Source organism: Dipodomys spectabilis, unplaced genomic scaffold (assembly GCF_019054845.1).
Source record: "Dipodomys spectabilis isolate Male_0828 unplaced genomic scaffold, ASM1905484v1 ptg000511l, whole genome shotgun sequence".
NCBI lineage: Eukaryota > Metazoa > Chordata > Mammalia > Rodentia > Heteromyidae > Dipodomys > Dipodomys spectabilis.
Window position 1 is genome coordinate 819,246 of NW_024871188.1, and position 19,275 is coordinate 838,520.

At 58.5% G+C, this 19,275-nt stretch overlaps 2 protein-coding genes and 1 non-coding gene across 3 annotated transcripts; all 3 read left to right on the forward strand.

Annotated features, from left to right (window-relative positions):
- The first annotated feature begins 1,366 nt into the window (after positions 1-1,366).
- Positions 1,367-8,520, forward strand: Eef2 (eukaryotic translation elongation factor 2). Its single transcript, XM_042669844.1, has 15 exons — positions 1,367-1,471; positions 2,339-2,553; positions 3,355-3,536; positions 3,614-3,825; positions 4,065-4,243; positions 4,358-4,463; positions 4,658-4,771; positions 4,928-5,066; positions 5,159-5,354; positions 5,794-6,052; positions 6,297-6,404; positions 6,662-7,015; positions 7,123-7,305; positions 7,392-7,524; positions 7,842-8,520. The coding sequence occupies exons 1-15, from the start codon at positions 1,469-1,471 to the stop codon at positions 8,033-8,035; spliced, it is 2,577 nt and encodes an 858-aa protein (XP_042525778.1). The 5' UTR covers positions 1,367-1,468; the 3' UTR covers positions 8,036-8,520.
- Positions 3,917-3,983, forward strand: LOC122099355. The gene has a single exon (XR_006145909.1). It is a non-coding gene; the product is annotated as a small nucleolar RNA SNORD37 (small nucleolar RNA).
- A 1,350-nt stretch (positions 8,521-9,870) lies between the features above and the next one.
- Positions 9,871-19,044, forward strand: Dapk3 (death associated protein kinase 3). The gene is made up of 9 exons (XM_042669858.1): positions 9,871-9,963; positions 10,211-10,383; positions 15,418-15,778; positions 15,881-16,010; positions 16,214-16,262; positions 16,730-16,756; positions 17,419-17,571; positions 18,296-18,341; positions 18,422-19,044. The coding sequence occupies exons 2-9, from the start codon at positions 10,322-10,324 to the stop codon at positions 18,956-18,958; spliced, it is 1,365 nt and encodes a 454-aa protein (XP_042525792.1). The 5' UTR covers positions 9,871-9,963; positions 10,211-10,321; the 3' UTR covers positions 18,959-19,044.
- Positions 19,045-19,275: the final 231 nt, after the last annotated feature.

The window sequence follows — 19,275 nt, forward strand, 5'->3', positions numbered from 1 at the left end:
CCTGTCTCCCTCCCTCTTTCTGACGCTCTGAGCACCTCAGTCATTCCATATGTATGAATGATCTCTTCCCTGCCTCAGTTTCCCTCCGTGGGTTAAAGAGTGACAGCCAGGGGAGTTACTGTTTTCTTGCAAAGTTAAGGGCTTTACAAAGTAAAATGAGCCAAGCATTTGGGCAGGAGGGGTGTGGTGCCGGTTAATTTTAGAATGCAGACAGAAAACTGCATGACTTTTTCTTTTTTTTGCAGATGCAACACCTCCCTCCACCTCTCAGTCCAGGGAAAGAGCTGTACAATATGCCTCTCCTTCTCCTCCTCCTCCTCCCTCCTCTGGCCTCCCCCCCCCCACTCTTCTCTCCTCCCCCGCTTCTCCCCCTCTTCTTCTTTTAACCAAGTGATTTTAGGCAAAGAGTTTAGGGTCAGTCTTTGATCATTTCCTCCCGTCCCCCCACCCCCCACCCCAGCTAAAGATCTGACACCCCAATGTTTCTTGGGGTCAGATCAGGACACCGCCGAGACCCAGAAGTCTAACTGCGCCTCCCCCTGGAGGTCAGGAAACGAAATGGAAATGAAGGTTTGTGCCTCGGAAGCGGGTGAGGTTAGCCTGCCCGCGACGTGGCAATCCGGCCAGTCAGTCCCTGAGTATAAATAACTTTCACGAAAAGCCATGGTGGGGGGGGAGATTAAAGTTAGGGTTCTGGGTCGCCCGGCGCTGTATTCCTTTGACGTACATTTAATTCATTCCTCACTTCTGCCAACAGTCCTGACCTCGTCGTCTGGACGGGAGGCCGCGGAGACGTGTAGGAAGGTAGCGTACGGACGCGCAGGACGGCGAAGCCCGGCTTCAGCCAGCTCTGCACACAGCAGCTGCCCACCGCGCGATTGTGCTTAAAAAGAGGCATTTCACGAAGCTTTTCATCTTGAGCAGTAGAGTGCCCAGCTCAGTACAAAGACATCCGGAGGGTCCGCCCCCCTTTGCACTCAGGGTGTCCCCAGCCGGGGAAGGGACGGGGTGCACACCCCGATCCGCATTCGCCTTGCACGCTTCATACCTGCGCTCTGCACTTTGCAGTGACTCGCTGATTGTTATGGTTATTATTATCATTATTATTTGTGCGGATATGATGACTTATCCCAGCTCTCCGTTTCGTGTTGGTGAACTTTGCAAACGGGGAGGGCCGAGACGCGGACACCGGCACCTCCATCCGCCGAGGGGACGCCGAGGCCGGGCGCTCGCGCAGGGATTGGTTAGGCGCCTAAAGGGTTAACGAGACGAGCGGCCCGGCGCGTGCGCAGGAGCGCCGGCGTGGCCACGCCTCCCGCAGCGCAGTCATGTGACCGCCTCAACCGGCGTCGACGTATAAAAGAGCGAGTGTTGACGTCAGCGTTCTCTTCCGCCGCTGTCGCCGCCATCCTTGGCGCGACTCGCCTCGTTTGGTTCTACCTGGGAGAATCCACCGCCATCCGCCACCATGGTGAGCGCCTCGGTGCCGCTGGGGCCCCGGCGGTTCGTCGGGGCCTCTGTGGGGTTCGCGCCGCCTGGCCTGGAGCCGGGGACGGCCTGTGGGGGGGTGGGGAGGGGAAATGGCGGTGGGGCCGGCGGGCTGCGGCTGCGGGAGCGGCGGCGGCCGCCATGTCTGCGCGGCGCGCTCGGGGCTGGGCCAGGTTTCCGCGATGGGAGCGCGGCGCGCTTCGGGGGAGTCCGGGCCGGGCTGCGGCGGGAGCGCAGGGCGGTGATGGCGGTGGGAGCGGGGACACCGGAACGCGCCTTATGTAACTCGGCGGCCTGAGAGTGAGACCGAAGATCTGGAGCCAGGGGCGGGGGAGGGGGTAGTGGGAGTTGACTGTGTCTCTCTGGCCCGGGATTTTGTCCTTCCTCGACAGCCAAAACGTGTTGCGTCCCCCGAGAATGGTAGATGGTGGGCAGTAGGGCTGCCCACACCCCAAGTGTGCCCCACAATTGTCTGATAGAATGGGGTATCCAAGGCTGGAGCGGGTGACCTTGGGGCTTTAAAGAGGCTTTTTAGCGTTCTATTTTGTGCCTGCCCCCACCTCACTGTCCCCAGGAAAGCGGCTGTCATCTTGGGGGGAGGTCTCTGTCCCCCACCTCCATTTAAAGGCTGTCGGTGTGAATGGCTACTGTCCGGGCTTCCAAGGTTGGATAGTGGTTTTTTAAGTGGATGTTTAGAGACCGCCTTGGTGGATGGATGTTGAAGGACTCCCCAACTGCTGGCCCTCCTGTCCACAAGGTCCTATTGATCTAGTTGTCCCTGCCAGGGTGGCTTCCTGGAATCCAGCTAGTCTGAGCCCTGCCCCAACCCTCCCCTCCCCCTTTCTCCCAGGTGAACTTCACGGTAGACCAGATCCGTGCCATCATGGACAAAAAGGCCAACATCCGAAACATGTCTGTTATCGCCCATGTGGATCACGGCAAGTCCACACTAACAGACTCCCTGGTATGCAAAGCTGGCATCATCGCCTCCGCCCGGGCTGGGGAGACCCGCTTTACTGACACCCGGAAGGACGAACAGGAACGCTGCATCACCATCAAGTCTACGTAAGCACCCAACTACCCTCTGGACCCTGGAGGGGTGGAGCCCTTGTTTCCAGGGAGGGATGTGAGGTACTGGCGCCCGGCTGTGCCTGCTTTGCCCTGAAAGTGCTTATCTACTGGGGGGGCCTGGGACTGGCTTATGGACTGTGGAGTGAGGTTGGCTGGCAGGTTGGGAAAGGCCTGGGTTATGGTAGGTATTTGGAACTAGTGTTGGCATGACAGGGATTAATCGAGTAGTCTCCTTTCCTGATACCCTATGCCAGCCCAGGAGGACAAGAAAAATCGCTCTTGTCACAGTGGGTTGTAAGCCTTGGGGGCATGGTGTCTTGGGTCAGTGGGTGCTGTCAGGTGTCTTCTGGTGGCCTGTAGCCTGTGATTGGGATCTGATCCACCCTAGATATCCAGAGGATGAATAGAGCCCTGAGGCTGCCATTGTGTGTCCATTCAGATGCTTGTTTGCTAGGTTTTCTGCTGTATTTCTTGCTTGGGTAGCTGGGAGCAAAGGGGGAGGGCATTGAATCAGGGGTGATGGCTCTGAGGAGTGACACACGGACGTCCCCATCCTGGGGCCTCCCATCCCTGGCAGGGCCTTCCCAGATGGCAGTGTTTCTCCAGGGATGAGTAATGACTACTGCTAGGGGGAGGGGACAGGGTGGCGTGCCCTGGGTGGCTGTCCTGTTGTCTTGTGGCCTCACCTTGAGCATGAATGACGTGAGCAAGGTCCTTGTCTGAGCTCAGGTTTGTTGGTGAGTAGGTGTGTGATGGACAGTGTTGCCTCTCACCTCTGGCCCTGTCTGTCCTCAGTGCCATCTCCCTCTTCTATGAGCTCTCAGAGAATGACTTAAATTTCATCAAGCAAAGCAAGGACGGCTCTGGCTTCCTCATCAACCTCATTGACTCCCCTGGGCACGTGGACTTCTCCTCTGAGGTGACAGCTGCCCTCCGCGTCACCGATGGTGCCCTGGTGGTGGTGGACTGCGTGTCTGGTAAGCCCTGGGCCCTGGGAGTCCTGGGACCTGACATTGTTGGCCTGAGATGATCCCTCCAACCCCGTGGTCCCCAGGCGTGTGTGTGCAGACAGAGACGGTGCTGCGGCAGGCTATTGCAGAACGGATCAAACCGGTGTTGATGATGAACAAGATGGACCGTGCACTGCTGGAGCTGCAGCTGGAGCCCGAGGAGCTCTACCAGACCTTCCAGCGCATCGTGGAGAACGTCAACGTCATCATCTCCACCTACGGCGAGGGCGAGAGCGGCCCTATGGGCAACATCATGGTGCGTTTGTGGGCCGGGGAAAGGGATCTGGGTGGGGTGCTGGGTGGCAAAGAAGTCCCTGGCCGCCTCCTGCTTGGCGATAGCGGCCACCACAAATGATGACTTAAAATTTCTTCACTTTGACCTGATGTCTCTTGAAGAAACATAATTATCTGAGTCCTTGGTGCCCACAGACTTGGATGGTGGCTGCCTACAACCAACCCCTCCATCTCCTGACAGCTCTCATTTTTGCTTTCCAGATTGACCCAGTCCTTGGCACTGTGGGTTTTGGGTCTGGCCTGCATGGCTGGGCCTTCACCCTAAAGCAGTTTGCAGAGATGTATGTGGCCAAGTTTGCCGCCAAAGGTGAGGGCCAGCTGGGTCCTGCTGAGCGTGCCAAGAAGGTGGAGGACATGATGAAGAAGCTGTGGGGTGACCGGTGAGCCTGGGGCCAGTGCATGGACACGGGGTGGCCGGTCAGTGCCCCTAACGGTTCTGCCCAAGTGCACACACTGCAGCCTGCTTCATGGTACAAGGTTCTCTTCCCCATCAGGTACTTTGATCCAGCCAATGGCAAGTTTAGTAAGTCAGCCACCAGCCCTGATGGGAAGAAACTACCCCGCACCTTCTGTCAGCTCATCCTGGATCCCATCTTCAAGGTGAGCTGGGCCAGGTGTGTGCATGGCTTAAATGCATGAGCTGGGTGTATCTGGTCGTAGGAGCAAGGAATTGGCCCACAGGCAGCATTTGCCTGTCTGCAAGTCCTCTGATCTGTTTGAGGATCATTCCATCCAGGGCAGCAGCTGAGCCTTTCTTCTGCCTTCCCACACTGCCCATTTGTCTTGCCCTATAGGTGTTTGATGCAATCATGAATTTCAAGAAAGAGGAGACGGCCAAGCTGATTGACAAGCTAGACATCAAGTTGGATAGTGAGGACAAAGATAAAGAGGGAAAGCCACTGCTGAAGGTGAGCTGGTGGATGCAGCCAGCCCCGTCCTCCCTGGTATTGCTGGGCTGTGGCTGGAGACCTTGAGCAGTCCCTATATTCAGCAGTTGGAACTAGGGTTACGTGTACTGCCACCACCCTTAAACAAGGCCCTCATGAGCCCTGCCCTGTGTGCAGGCTGTGATGCGCCGCTGGCTGCCAGCAGGGGATGCGCTGCTACAGATGATCACCATCCATCTGCCCTCGCCCGTCACTGCGCAGAAGTACCGCTGCGAGCTGCTCTACGAGGGGCCCCCGGACGATGAGGCTGCCATGGGTATGAGTCCTGCCTCAGGTGGTGGGCTCCAGAAAGCTGAGTCTGGGCAGGAATGACATAATCCCCTCCCATTACTTCTCCTCTCCCCTTAGGCATTAAAAGCTGTGACCCCAAAGGCCCCCTTATGATGTACATCTCCAAAATGGTGCCAACCTCCGACAAGGGCCGCTTCTATGCCTTTGGACGCGTTTTCTCAGGGCTGGTGTCCACTGGCCTGAAGGTCAGGATCATGGGCCCCAACTACACCCCTGGGAAGAAGGAGGATCTCTACCTGAAGCCCATCCAGAGGTGAGTGGAAGATGGGCACCTGCTCCCGGCCAGCTTAGGTTGGGCCTGCCCTCCTGGGCTCCTGGCCGGTAGCATCTTTGCTACAAGCTACAGTGGGATGGGGTTTGGTCCTCTTAAACCTCTGTCTCAACACCTGAGACCAGGAAGCCAGAGGACCCCGGCAAGCTAACGCATCCCCTCTTTTCTGATTTGGTTTAGTCCCAACTCACAATGGGATGCAAATGTACCCGAGTACAGGGTGGTCCATGACTGACCTCATGACCCTCATGACCTCTGCCTTCATTTGGTCTGTGCACACCTGGTTGGTGTGGTCACCTGCAGAGGGTTATGGTGATGTTGTCCATCGCTGGCACTCATGCCCGTTTGTGAGGAGCCATGGTTTCAGTCTGTGGGCCATGGGCCTTCAAGGCAGTGTGAGAACGTGCTTTTTCCTCCCTAGGACCATCTTGATGATGGGCCGCTATGTGGAGCCAATTGAGGATGTGCCTTGCGGTAACATCGTGGGCCTGGTGGGTGTGGATCAGTTCCTGGTCAAGACTGGCACCATCACCACATTCGAGCATGCGCACAACATGCGTGTCATGAAGTTCAGTGTCAGCCCTGTCGTCAGGGTGGCTGTGGAGGCCAAGAACCCCGCTGACCTGCCCAAGCTGGTGGAGGGCCTGAAGCGGCTGGCCAAGTCGGATCCCATGGTGCAGGTGTGGCTCCACCTCCCCAGTCCCCATCCTAGCTGCCCATAGGGTAGGGTGGGCCTGTGGCCTTGAGGTATGTGGACGGGATTTATGAAGGCAGGGATTTTCCTGCTAGCTTCTGCCTGTTGGGCCTGCTACCACATGCTATGCTGCATCCTTGTTTGGAGGGAGGTCCAGCTTTCCTATTGGCTGGTGGAGCTGTGAGTGTGGGGCATGGGCCAGGCCAGGCTGACAGCACTTTGGCCCACAGTGCATCATCGAGGAGTCAGGGGAGCACATCATCGCGGGTGCTGGTGAGCTGCACCTTGAGATCTGCCTCAAGGACCTGGAGGAGGACCATGCCTGCATCCCCATCAAGGTAGGCACTGCCCCTGCCAACCTGGATCCTCAAAGTAGTGGAAAAGGCCATTCCTCCTTGGCAATCACAGCCACATGCAGGCTTTCTACCTTTCCTTGGTGTGGCCATTTGTGTACCTGCCAGGGTTGGTCAGGGCAGGCCATGTGCTGGATGGTTTGTGTCCATGCTCCTACAAGCTGTTGTGTCACCAGCGTTGTCCGTGCCCATTGCACCTTCCTTGTGAAGTTCCCTCAGTGACCCATGATTTCCTTTCCCAGAAATCCGACCCCGTGGTCTCATACCGGGAGACAGTCAGCGAGGAGTCGAACGTGCTGTGCCTGTCCAAGTCCCCCAATAAGCACAACCGGCTGTACATGAAGGCGCGGCCCTTCCCTGATGGTCTGGCTGAGGACATCGACAAGGGGGAGGTGTCTGCTCGCCAGGAGCTCAAACAGCGGGCACGCTACCTGGCTGAGAAGTACGAGTGGGATGTGGCTGAAGCCCGTAAGATCTGGTGCTTTGGACCTGATGGCACTGGCCCCAACATCCTCACTGACATCACCAAGGGTGTGCAGTACCTCAATGAAATCAAGGACAGTGTGGTGGCTGGCTTCCAGTGGGCCACCAAGGAGGTGAGCTGGGAGTCAGTCGCGCAGGCAGGACCAGCAGTGGAAGGCCAAGATTGGGGTGAGGCTGTTGTGGGAGGGCTGTTTTTTCAGGCTGTCTCCTTCTGCCCCAGGGGGCGCTGTGTGAGGAGAACATGCGGGGTGTTCGCTTTGACGTCCACGATGTGACACTGCATGCCGATGCCATCCACCGCGGGGGCGGCCAGATCATCCCCACGGCCCGCCGCTGCCTCTATGCCAGTGTGCTGACTGCCCAGCCACGCCTCATGGAGCCCATCTACCTTGTGGAGATCCAGGTAAGGCAGATGGCATGCTGCAGCCCCCCCAGCCCTGACCCTGACACCTTACTATAACCACTGATGGTCTCCTGCTCTCACTTCAGTGTCCAGAGCAAGTAGTTGGTGGCATCTATGGAGTCCTGAACAGGAAACGAGGCCACGTGTTTGAAGAATCCCAGGTGGCTGGCACCCCCATGTTTGTGGTCAAGGCCTACCTGCCTGTCAATGAGTCCTTTGGTAAGTCCATGTTTGTGGGACTACAGGGAGGTGTTAAAAACTGAGTCCAGGTAGCAGGGTTGGCCCCTATGAAGGACTGAGATGAACCCGAGATCAACTACCAGCCCTTATTTGAGACCAGGTCTTAAAATAGCCCAGGCTGGGGTGGACAGATTTGGCTACGGGAAGCTTTCTGTTGAGATTCACAACTCTGGGCTCATTGCATTTAGTGATCAGGAAGTCCCTTGCCCTCTACCCACCGAGGGACTGGCCAGGGTTCTGGCAGGACTTTGACTGCTGGGACTATGGTGAGACTCTCCTTGTTTCATTCTTAACAGGTTTTACTGCCGACCTGAGGTCTAACACTGGAGGCCAGGCCTTCCCACAGTGCGTGTTTGACCACTGGCAGATCCTGCCTGGAGACCCCTTCGATAACAGCAGCCGCCCCAGCCAGGTGGTGGCGGAGACCCGCAAGCGCAAAGGCCTGAAGGAGGGTATCCCAGCCCTGGACAACTTCTTGGACAAGTTGTAGGTGGTCCTTCCTTCCTTGCCTGGCGGGACTCGGCTCAGCACTCACACCAGTTTGACCACTGCACCATGCCCGCGTTCTCTCAGATGACATCTCGAGACTGTCCCCACAGTGGCGCTCTGCCCAAGGTTTCTGGGGCCCACTCCGTGCCATCACTCTGCGTTAACACTTGATGCTGTTTCCCTCTATTTATTTTGGGGTTCCAGAGGCAGCAGAAATACCCTTTTCTGCAGGGACGTTCATAGCCCGACGGGGTGGGAGGTGGGCAGGACACCCAGTGCTTTATCATTTCATCAGAGGGAAACTCAAATTCAGATGTCCCAAATTTTAAAATAAATGCATTAAAAGTTTATTTGGGTAAATGGCCCAAAGTGGCTTTTCCCTAGAAAGAAGGAACAGGTGGGCAGGTGTTCCCCTGTGCTGACACCATGGCCACCTCCAGCTGTACTTGTGCCATTGGAATAATAAATATGATGGTGGTGACCTTGGGCATGCTTTGACTTGTTTTTGCACCTGTTCTGCCTCTGCAGGAGGAGGAGAGTTCGATTTGGGGGTCAGGGGCCTGTCCAAGGCAGCATGGATAGGGAAGCTGGCTAGAGTCCCCCACGCAGCTCCCATCCAGATGGATGGTGGGAGTCATACCAACACCCACCCTGCAGTGCCTCCAGGAGCTCAGGTCTGCTCTTCACCCCCAAGGTTTCCCAGAAAGGGAATTTTCAGTGTATGCATATTTGCCATTGCCAGTCTGAGCTTTTAGATTAGACAAAAGTCTTAAGGGGCTGGGAAGGTGGCTCAGTGGTAGAGTGCTTGTCTTGCATGCATGAGGCCCCCTTGGGTTCGATTCCTCAGCACCACATAAGCAGGAAAAAAAGCTGGAAGTGGTGCTGTGGCTCAAGTGGTAGAGCGCTAGCCTTGAGCTGAAGAACTGAGGGACAGCGCCCAGGCCCATGACCGACCAAAAAAAAATCTTAAAAACTCAATGATACATCATTGCACATTATATTCTGAACATTGAAATTAGAAAAGCTGCCTGAAAGTATTTTCAGTTGGACACAGGACTCGTTGCTACGTTTATTGGCTAGAAGAATGGTAATGAGAAGCTGGTGCCAGTGGCTCAACTCGCCCTGTCTTCCTAGTGGTGCATCGCCATCCTGGGCACAAAAGTCTGAGACTTAGCTCCAGTTAGTTTCCTGAAACTAGAAGTGGAACTGTGGCTCAAAGTGGTATGAGTGCTACCAGGAGCTAGAGAACCTGAGACAGCGCCCAGGCTGAGTTCAAGCCCCACCACGGATCCGAAGAAAGGCAGTGGGTGTGAAGGTCTGGCTAGCTGAGAAGCTGCTGGGTGTGAGCTTGCATGAATGAGGGGCCCGGGGGGCCCAGCGCGGGGACGGCCAGGCAACTAACCTGGGAGTCAGAAGAGAAGCCGATGGGGGGCTTGGTTTGGCTGGACCAGTAGACCACCAAAGCCACGGGTTTTCGTACCATAGCAAGACTCCGTAAATGCGTGTAGCAAGCATCTACACACGAGCGGTGTGCACCTGGACAGAGTGCCTGTCAGGTGCTGCCGGAAGTCGATATTTCAGTGGGTTCGGTCAGTGTTCGTGCCGGCCAATCAGATTAGGCAAGATGGGTCTGTCAGCCAATGGCGAGGTTGTATCCGGGTGCGGCTCCCGGAAGGGCAGCCGAGGGCGTGCTAGCGATGCCATACAGTCGGCGGGCCTACGGGCCAATGCGCGTTGAGCTCCGCCTCCTCGGGGCGGGTGTTAGCCCACGAGGTGACGTCAGCGCCTTGCGCCGCGGCGGCTTCCGAGACGGCGGGGCGGGAGGAGGAGGAGGAGGAGGAGCTGGGGGCGGCCAGCGAGGCAGCCGGGCCTGCGGAGCGCGGGGCCCGTGCGCGGTGCGGGCGGTGTCGGGCCCAGCTCGGTGGACAGGTGCGGCCGCCGTGGCACTTGGGGACCGGGGGGGCAGGGCTTGAAGGAGAAAGCTGGCGGGGGAGCTGGGGGCCCGGGGGGCGGGCGGGCCGGCGGGGGCGTGGTGCGCTGGGGGCCGGGCCCGGCGGGATGGAGGCCTTCCAGCGGGGTCCGCCCCGAGCGCGAGCCAGGGCCCGACTGCCGGCGGTGACCTCGTCCAGAGAAGTGAGGACGAGCACCAGTGAGAACCTCCCCTTGTCTCCTGCAGAGCTGCGGGTGGGGGACCCCCGAGCTCCCCGGGTCCCCGTCCCCAGGCCGCCGCGACCGCGCCCCCCCCACCGCCCCTGGAGCCCAGGCCGGCGAAGGCGAGCGCGCCGCCATGGCCACGTTCAGGCAGGAGGACGTGGAGGACCACTATGAGATGGGCGAGGAGCTGGGCAGGTGAGCCGCGCTCTGCGAGGGGGAGGGGTTGGGGTGACGCTAAATCCCCCCTTCCTGCCCTTTGTCCCTCTACGGAGTGAGTCAGCAGAGCCTGAGCTGATATGTGTGTGGTGGTGGGGGCGGGGGGGGGGGGGGGGGGGGGGGGAGGTGGAGGAAGTTTGAGCTTTGGAATCTGACAGCCCTGGCCTTGAACAGCCTTAGAATCTGCTTTTTTGGGGGGACACTTGAGCCTCCCCAGGTCTTGTTCAGCACCTAAGAGAGAAAGCAGTGGTTCTCCTCCCTGTGAGGTAGCTGTTTGGGCCTCCCAGGGTGCCCCTGCCTTCCTCCACCCACCTCTGCTCAAGACCCAGACGTGTGTGTGTGTGTGTGTGTGTGTGTGTGTGTGTGTAGCCTCAAACCTTATTTGGTGAGTTTGCTGCTGGACAGCCTTCCTGGAACCCCAAGACCCGCCCCGTGATGTCACCAGGAGGGAATGTAAATAACTGAGCTCTGTGTCAGGCCACAGAGACAGTTCTTTGGCTCTTTGGGGATCCTGAAATGCTTTATCCGACATTTCCTCCATCAGCCAGGCGGAGAATGCAGCCCTGCCTCCCCTCCACCCCCCAAGTCACTATTTGATGTGGGCGAATTTAGGATTTCCTGCCAGGAGCTGTTTTGGCTGAAGTTAGGAAATTTTAATCCATATACTAAATCATGCTTTGGTGGCTATGGGACACTGGTTCCTGGACCCACCAAGAATCCCAACATCTTTTTCCTTTTTTTTTTTTGGTGCCAGTCCTGAGTGGGACTTGAACTCAGGGCCTGGGCACTGTCCCTGAACTTCTTTTGCTCAAGGCTAGCCCTCTACTACTTGAGCCACAGCACTACTTCCAGCTTTTTCTGCTTATGTGGTAATTAGGAATGGAACCCAGGGCTTCATGCATGCTGGGCAAGCACTCTATCACTATGTCACATTCTCAGCTCCTCTTTCTTTTCCGTTATTTTTTAAATTATTTTACTTTTAGTGGTGTTAAGGACAAAAACCAAGACCTTAGACTCAAGTTTCTTTCTTTTTTGCCAGTCCTGGGGCTTGAACCTCAAGGTACTATCCCTGAGCTTCTTTTAGCACTCTACCACTTGAGCTACAGTGCCACTTCTGGCTTTTTCTGTCTATGTGGCACTGAGGAATCCAACCCAGAGCTTCATGCATGCTTTGCAGCACTCCCTCAAGTTTCCTTAAATAAAGTGATGGTAGTGTTTGTATCTAACATGGGGCTTGAACTCAGGGCTTGAGCACTGTCCCTTAGCTTTGTTCACTCAAGACTGGCGCTCTCTCTTGAGTCCAGAACTTGGTTAACTAGATATGAGTCGCACAGAATTTCCTGCCTAGGCCAATTTCAAACTGAAACCCTCAGATCTCAGCCTTCTCAGTAGCTCGAATTACAGGCATGAGCGCCTGGATGTATGTAATCTTTTTTGTTTTTGTATGTTTGTTTTATGCTTTTTTGTTTTCATGTTATTGGTCCTGGAGATGGAACTCAGGACCTTATTATACTTGCTAGACAGTGCTTATCACTGAACTGTACCCCCACCCCCAGCCTGTGTGTGGAATTTTAAATGGTTGGCCAAAAAATTCTATTTGGTGACATGGAACAATGATAGGAAATTCCCCATACAAAGTCAATAGTGAAAGTTGATAATTAAGACCTTGGAACTTAGCTGGATTCATTCCTTGACCCCCACACTGCTTGCCTGAGGCTGAATAGATGACCCTTGTGGTATGAAAAGCTGAAAATATTCAGTGGCTGGCCTCTAATGAGTAGGGAGCCCAGTGCTGGTGGTTCACGCCTATAATCCTAATTACTCAGGAGCCTGAGATCTGAGGTTCGAAGCACCCCCAGGCAGCACAGACCATGAGACTTCTATCTCCCATTGGCCAGCAAAATGCCAGAAATGAAGCTGTGGCTCAAGGGGTAGAGTGCCACCTTTTAAGTAGAAAATGCTAAGAGATTGTTCCTCGGCCCGGATTTAACTCCCAGTACCAGCACTAAAAAAGCTTAAAGGCTGAGTGCACACCTCAGTGATAGAGCAGGAAAGTAGCATGTGAAAGGCCCTAGGTTCATTCCCAGAACCACGAAAAAGGAAGGGAAAAAAAAAAGTTTGGTGAACCTCTTGTTTTCTGGCACATTCCTCTCTACCTTTGCCCAGTGGATTCTCTTCTTACATCTGTTCGTCTGCTCTGATCTGAGAGACTGCTCTGCGGGTGAGTGTCTATCTCCTTCCTGACCACAGGCTCTTCGGCCCAGGCTAGTGTCTGCTGGTCTTGTGCTTTGGGTGGAAGGTTTGTTTTCCTACCTGCTAAGTCCTTCTTGGTCCCCTATTTTCCCACCCCATTTCCAGAGACCTGGAGTCCCTGGGACTGGGAGGCACCTGAGGCCAGACAGAATTGTGGGAGGATGAAGCAGGATCTGAGCAATGGGGGATAGGCGCCCCACTTTGTTCCAGGCCCCAGCCGGGAGGAGGACCAGCCTTTGCCACTGGTGATCTGTGGCCTGAGGCCAGCTGCCCTCCTTTTCTTTTTTTTTTTTTTTTTTTTGTCGGTCGTGGGGCTTGAACTCTGGGCCTGGGCGCTGTCCCTCAGCTCTTCAGCTCAAGGCGAGTGCTCTACCACTTGAGCTACAGCGCCACTGCCAGTTTTCTGGTGGTTTATTGGAGATAGGAGTCTCACGGTCTCTCCTGCCCGGGCTGGCTTTGAACCGCGATCCTCAGATCTCAGCCTCCTGAGTAGCTAGGATTACAGGCGTGAGCCACCAGCGCCCGGCCCTCCTTTTCATTCTTAAGTGCCCGTCGTGGCTGCTCATGGCCATGGTGTCACGGTGGGCATGAGCAGAGGGTATGGACCGCAGACATCCTCGGCTCAGGTCCGCTGCCGCGCTGTGTGGCTGTGAGGGAGGAGGGAGCTGGGTCCTGTCCCCACAGAAACTTGTCTCCTGGGGTCTAATTACTGACTGCCTTTGGGGAGCCAGGCAGGAGTTGCTGTGGTAATGGGGAGCAGCAGGTGACTGGTTCTGTGGGGTCACAGTTGGCGTTGGCTGCTGGGTGATGTTGGCCGGTGGCTCCGTGCGCATGCACACAAAGTTCTTCTCTCCCAGCCCTCTGCACCAGAGCCTCGGGGAGGAGGTTAACCTGAGGTTCAGCATTACTGGGCCTCCTCTCTAGCTCCCGCCTCATGGCGCGGACCGGCGGACCTGTCCATCTGTCAGCTCAGGCGGACAGTGCGTGACTTCATCTGCTCTTCAGAGCTCCTGTCTCCAAAGGCTTTCCCTTCCTGGGGTGCGGGGGTGGAGGGGTCGGGGGAGGTGACCCTTGTTCCCTGCCGCACAGGAGACCAAGGCTAGAGCCACCTCTGAGCCCTGGGATTTGGCGCCAGCCTGGGGAGCACAGTGAGATCCCCTCTCAAACAAACAAACAAACAAAAAGTACCTGGAAGCCAGTGGCTCATGCTTCATCCTAGCTACTCAGGAAGCTGGGATCTGAGGATTCTGAGGTTCAAAGCCAGCCTTGTGGGCAGAAAAGCCCACAAGACTCTTCAGTGAACCATCAAAAAGCTGGAAGTGGAGCTATGGCTCAAGTGGTAGAGTGCCAGCCTTAAGCAGAAAGAGCACCCAGGCCTCAAGGTTAAGCCCTGGTACTGGCACACACAAAAAGTCTTAGTATGCAAATCTGAGCCCATACCAGCATCTTTTGCCTGTTGGGTGAGCTCAATCCTCGGCCTCCTTGTTTCCTAGTTGTGCTTGGAGTAGAGCTGGGGAAACAGATCTCACTCACCATGGCTTCTCCATGTGGGCAGCTCAGCCCCCAGGCTCCCATCCCAGTCGTGATGGGATGGGGGGTTTGCTGCTGGAAGGGTGTAGACAGGAAGGGAGGGAAAGGCAGATGGAAGTGGGAGGCCTTAACAAAAATGGGGGGCGGAGAGGGACAGGAACAGAGTGTACTCAGCTTGGTGGGCAGGTGCAGGGGCTGGGGTGGGCGGGGCCTGACAGTTGTGTTTTCCTGGGCCCACAAGTGTCTGTCCATCAGTATGGTGTCAGTGGCTTCTGTCACAAAGCCACACAAGGTGGCTATGGGGGGGAAAAACCTACAGTCTTTCGTCTGAGTATGGGAGTCTGTGATCTGAAATAAGCTAGCAATGCTGCTCCCTCCTGCAGCTCCAACCCCTGTGTGTCCCAGCTTCCAGAGAGCCCCCGGTGCACCCCCTCCCCTCCCCCCTGGCTGGCTTTGAACCTCCATCTCTCCATCTTCAGATCTCAGCCTCCTGGGTAGCGCTGGGGTAACAGGTCTGAGCCACCGGTACCTGGCACTTTGTTTAGAAGTCAGTGCACTTTTTCTTGGTTGGCAATACTAGGGTTTGAACTCGCACTTGCCAGGCAAGGCGCCCTGCCCCCAGGCCTCTTTTTCCTTAACCCAAAAGTTGATCAGGAAGAATCGCACAGGGGAGCACCCTTGCTCACCGCCCTCCATCAGCCTCTGCAGACCTGTTAAGGGGTCACCCTTTGAGTCTTTTCTTCTCTGTTCCCCTGGACACACCTGCTTGCTGTGCACAAGGTGCTTGTAAACAAACAAGCAACACCCCCCCTACATTCCGTGCAAATATTGCTTTGTTAGAGAAAAGATTATTTAGCCCAGTGTTGGGGGGCTCCAGGCACAAGGTGACAAGGCTGCGTGGGGTTGGGCAGCTGGATGGTGTGACGCATTGTGGGTGCAGTGTGTCACGTCTCCAGCCAGGAAGCGGAGAGGCTGAGAGGGGTCCCCAGGCCCCTTTGAGGGACCAGGCTTTTGTCTCATATGCCCTGGGGACATGGTCTCATTTAGTTCTGCCTGGTCTCCTGGGGAGGGAGAGGCACCGGGTGCTGGGCATGGCTGGATTGCGGGGTTCCTGTCTCCCCTCTCACAGTGGGTTACTGTCAGGCCTTGCTGTAGGCACCCCGGGCAGCAGGTCGGGTGTTGGGGCTGCCCTGCTCACCCCCTGGCCCCCCTGTCGGTCCCTCCCCACAGCGGCCAGTTTGCCATTGTGCGCAAGTGCCGGCAGAAGGGCACGGGCAAGGAGTACGCCGCCAAGTTCATCAAGAAGCGCCGCCTGTCATCCAGCCGGCGGGGCGTGAGCCGCGAGGAGATCGAGCGCGAGGTGAGCATCCTGCGGGAGATCCGGCACCCCAACATCATCACGCTGCACGACGTCTTTGAGAACAAGACGGACGTGGTGCTCATCCTGGAGCTCGTGTCCGGCGGGGAGCTCTTTGACTTCCTGGCCGAGAAGGAATCGCTGACCGAGGATGAGGCCACGCAGTTCCTCAAGCAGATCCTGGACGGCGTCCACTACCTGCACTCCAAGCGCATTGCCCACTTTGACCTCAAGGTGAGCTGGGAGGGGGTGGGGGGGCGCAGGGCTGAGGCTGGGGTCTATGGGGAACCATCCCTGCGCTGGTGCCAGCCTCAGCCTGTTATCCCCCGCCCCCAGCCTGAGAACATCATGCTGCTGGACAAGCACGCGCCCAGCCCCCGCATCAAACTCATCGACTTCGGCATCGCCCACAAGATCGAGGCTGGCAACGAGTTCAAGAATATCTTTGGCACGCCTGAATTTGTGGGTGAGGCCCCTTGGGGCAGCAGCAGGGCCTGGTCGACCCGGGAAGCATGGGCGTGATGGGGGGCCACGGGGCTTCAGTCGGGCCTGTCATGATCTAGCGTTCCTGTGTACCAGGCCCCCTCGTCATGAACCCCCAAGTTTGGTGGGGCTGGAGAAAGCCTCCATTGTCCCATTGTACCTGACCCGCTCTCCCCGTCCCCACAGCTCCTGAGATTGTTAACTACGAGCCCCTGGGCCTGGAGGCAGACATGTGGTGAGTGGGCAGCTGTCCTGGGGTGCACACGGCCTGCGCTCCCCCTCTTCGCTCGCCCCCTGCTGTGGGGGGGCTGCAGGGGTGTGGGGTGTGGGGCGCTGCTGCCGTGGGCTGTGGCCCGGCTGCCGGGAGCCCCAGCTCGTGTGTCTGTGCACGGGGGCAGCTGACCGCGTGGTGCTGTGGAGCCCGTGGCGCTCTGTATGTAGTGACCCTTGAGCGGTTTGCCGACCTCAGCCCAGACCACAGCAGGCCCGTGCGCACACTGTGCGTGGTGCGTTCTGCTCTGTTCCAAGCCCTGGTTTGCCTGGGAATGGTCAGGGGGCCCTATCCTGAGATGGGACCAAATAGGGCCCTGTAGGGTACCAGCCCCTGTGGAGCGGGGCGGGGTGTGGCCCTCTAGGAGGGGGCGCTGGCTTTGCGAGCAGGGGGCTGCTTCTGGCTGCGCTGACCCCCACCTGTCTCCACAGGAGCATCGGAGTCATCACCTACATCCTGTGAGTACCTGTCCGGCCTCACCGGCTCCACTGCTGGTGTCATTGTGCCGCATCCTGGCACGTGCTGTAGCCCGGCGCATGGTCTGGGGGCGCTTGGGCCAGGGAGGGAGGGGCGTGGTTCTGCACGTGCTGCCTCCACCCACCCAGCCAGCCAGTTGTGGGGTGACCCTGCAGGCCCCTGGCGGGGGGCGGCTTTGTGCTCCCCTTCCCTGGGCAGCGCCCCTTCCCGCTGCTCACCCCTGCGCCTGCCACTCAGCCCGTGTGTGAGGGACAGGAGGCGCCCAGAATAGAACGCAGGCCGTGGGACCCTGCTCCAGGAGCCAGGGAGCCCCTGCTGATGCCCTCAGCCTGCCTACAACCTGACAGGTGGCCTGTCTTCTCCCTCCTGCCGCCTGTCCCTGTGCAAATGGCTGCACTCGGGGCTCATCCGTCACCCCCTCCCCCAGGCACCCCCAAGAGCAGAGCATCAGGGCAGAAGCCCCAGCAGTGGCAGGGCCGTGCGCCCTGCTCAACCCTAGTGGATGGCTGCTACTTCCTATAGTGAGCCTCCACCCAGAAGCCTGAGCTTGGGGGGATGCACCCCCTCTCCCTGGTAGTTAGTGCGAGTGGGGTAGCGGGGTGGTGAAGCTCCCGTGGGGACCCAGGCCCGTCCTCTGCTCCAGCCTCAGTGGCGCGTCCCCGTTCCTGGGGGAGACCAAGCAGGAGACCCTGACCAACATCTCTGCTGTGAACTACGACTTTGATGAGGAGTACTTCAGCAGCACCAGCGAGCTGGCCAAGGACTTCATCCGCCGCCTCTTGGTCAAAGACCCCAAGTATGTGGCGGCTGGGCCTGGGGGGGCAGAGGCTGGGGGCCCTCGCTGCCCTCAAGCTGGGAAATGCATAGGCAGCGTTCCACACAAAAGTTCAGTGTAGGTCTTTCCTAGAAAACTATCTATAGAGGCCTGGACCCGATGGCGCCGACCTGTCATATTCCAGAGCTTGGCAGGCTGGGGAAGGAGGATCAGGAGTTGTAGGCCTGCCCGAGCTGTTCAGCTAGACTTGGGGCACAACACCAAGCAGTGCAAAAGCCCAAGGCCCAGCATACAAAAGAAAAGCCAGTGCCGGCAGTTGGCGCCCAGCCACTCAGGACGCTGAGATCTGAGGATCACCGTTCAGAGCCAGCTCGGGCAGGAAAGTCTGTGAGACTGTGATCCCCAATGAACCAGCAGAAAGCCGGAAGTGGCGCTGTGGCTCAAGTGGTAGAGGGCTCGCCTTGAGCTGAAGAGCTGAGGGACAGCGCCCAGGCCCAGAGTTCAAACCCCATGGCTGACACCAAACAAGGAAAAATCTAGAGTCCCTATCGCTCAGGCCCAGCCAGCTTCTGGCCCCACGGCCTCCCCGGGGCGGGAACCCGCTCCCCATAGCCGGTGGGACGGTGTGGACTTGAACTGTCGGGGGGCCTGGGATGGGTGGGGGGGCTGCTTGCCACCTGCCGTGGGGAGACACGGGGGACACGGGTGTGGGGGGGATGCGAAGGTGACGGGCAGCATCTTTCAGGAGAAGGATGACCATCGCCCAGAGCCTGGAACATTCCTGGATCAAGGTGAGGCCTTGGCTTGCTCCCCCCCCCCCCCCCCCCCCCCCCGCGCGGGCGGCGGGGCTCACCCCCCCCCATCCCCGCAGGCCATCCGGCGGCGCGCGGTCCGCAGCGAGGACGGCGGGCGGCGCGCGGAGCGGCGGCGCCTGCGCACCACGCGGCTGAAGGAGTACACCATCAAGTCGCACTCGAGCATGCCGCCCAACAACTCGTACGCCAACTTCGAGCGCTTCTCCAAGGTGCTGGAGGAGGTGGCGGCGGCCGAGGAGGGGCTGCGCGAGCTGGAGCGCGGCCGGCGGCTGTGCCGCGAGGACGTGGAGGCGCTGGCGGCCATCTACGAGGAGAAGGAGGCCTGGTACCGCGAGGAGAGCGCCGGCCTCGGCCAGGACGTGCGGCGGCTGCGCCAGGAGCTGCACCGCGCCGAGGCGCTGCGGCGCCAGGCGCAGGAGGAGGCCCGGGCGGCGCTGCTGGGCGCCGGCGGCCTCAAGCGCCGCTTCAGCCGCCTGGAGAACCGCTACGAGGCGCTGGCCACGCAGGTGGCGGCCGAGGTGCGCTTCGTGCAGGACCTGGTGCGCGCGCTGGAGCTCGAGCGGCTGCAGGGCGGCGAGTGCAGCCTCCGCTAGCCGGGCCTCGCCGGCCCGGCCTCCACTAGCCCTGCCTCTGCCGGCCGGGCCTCTGTCGGGCCTCCGCCAGCCCGGCCTCCGCTAGCCCTGCCTCTGCCGGCTGGGCCTCTGTCGGGCCTCCGCCAGCCCGGCCTCCGCTAGCCCTGCCTCTGCCGGCCGGGCCTCTGTCTGTCGGGCCTCCGCTAGCCCTGCCTCCGCTAGCCCTGCCTCCGCCAGCTGGGCCTCGCCGGCCCGGCCTCCACTGGCCCTGCCTCTGCCGGCCGGGCCTCTGTCGGACCTCCGCTAGCCCTGCCTCCGCTAGCCGGGCCTCCGCCAGC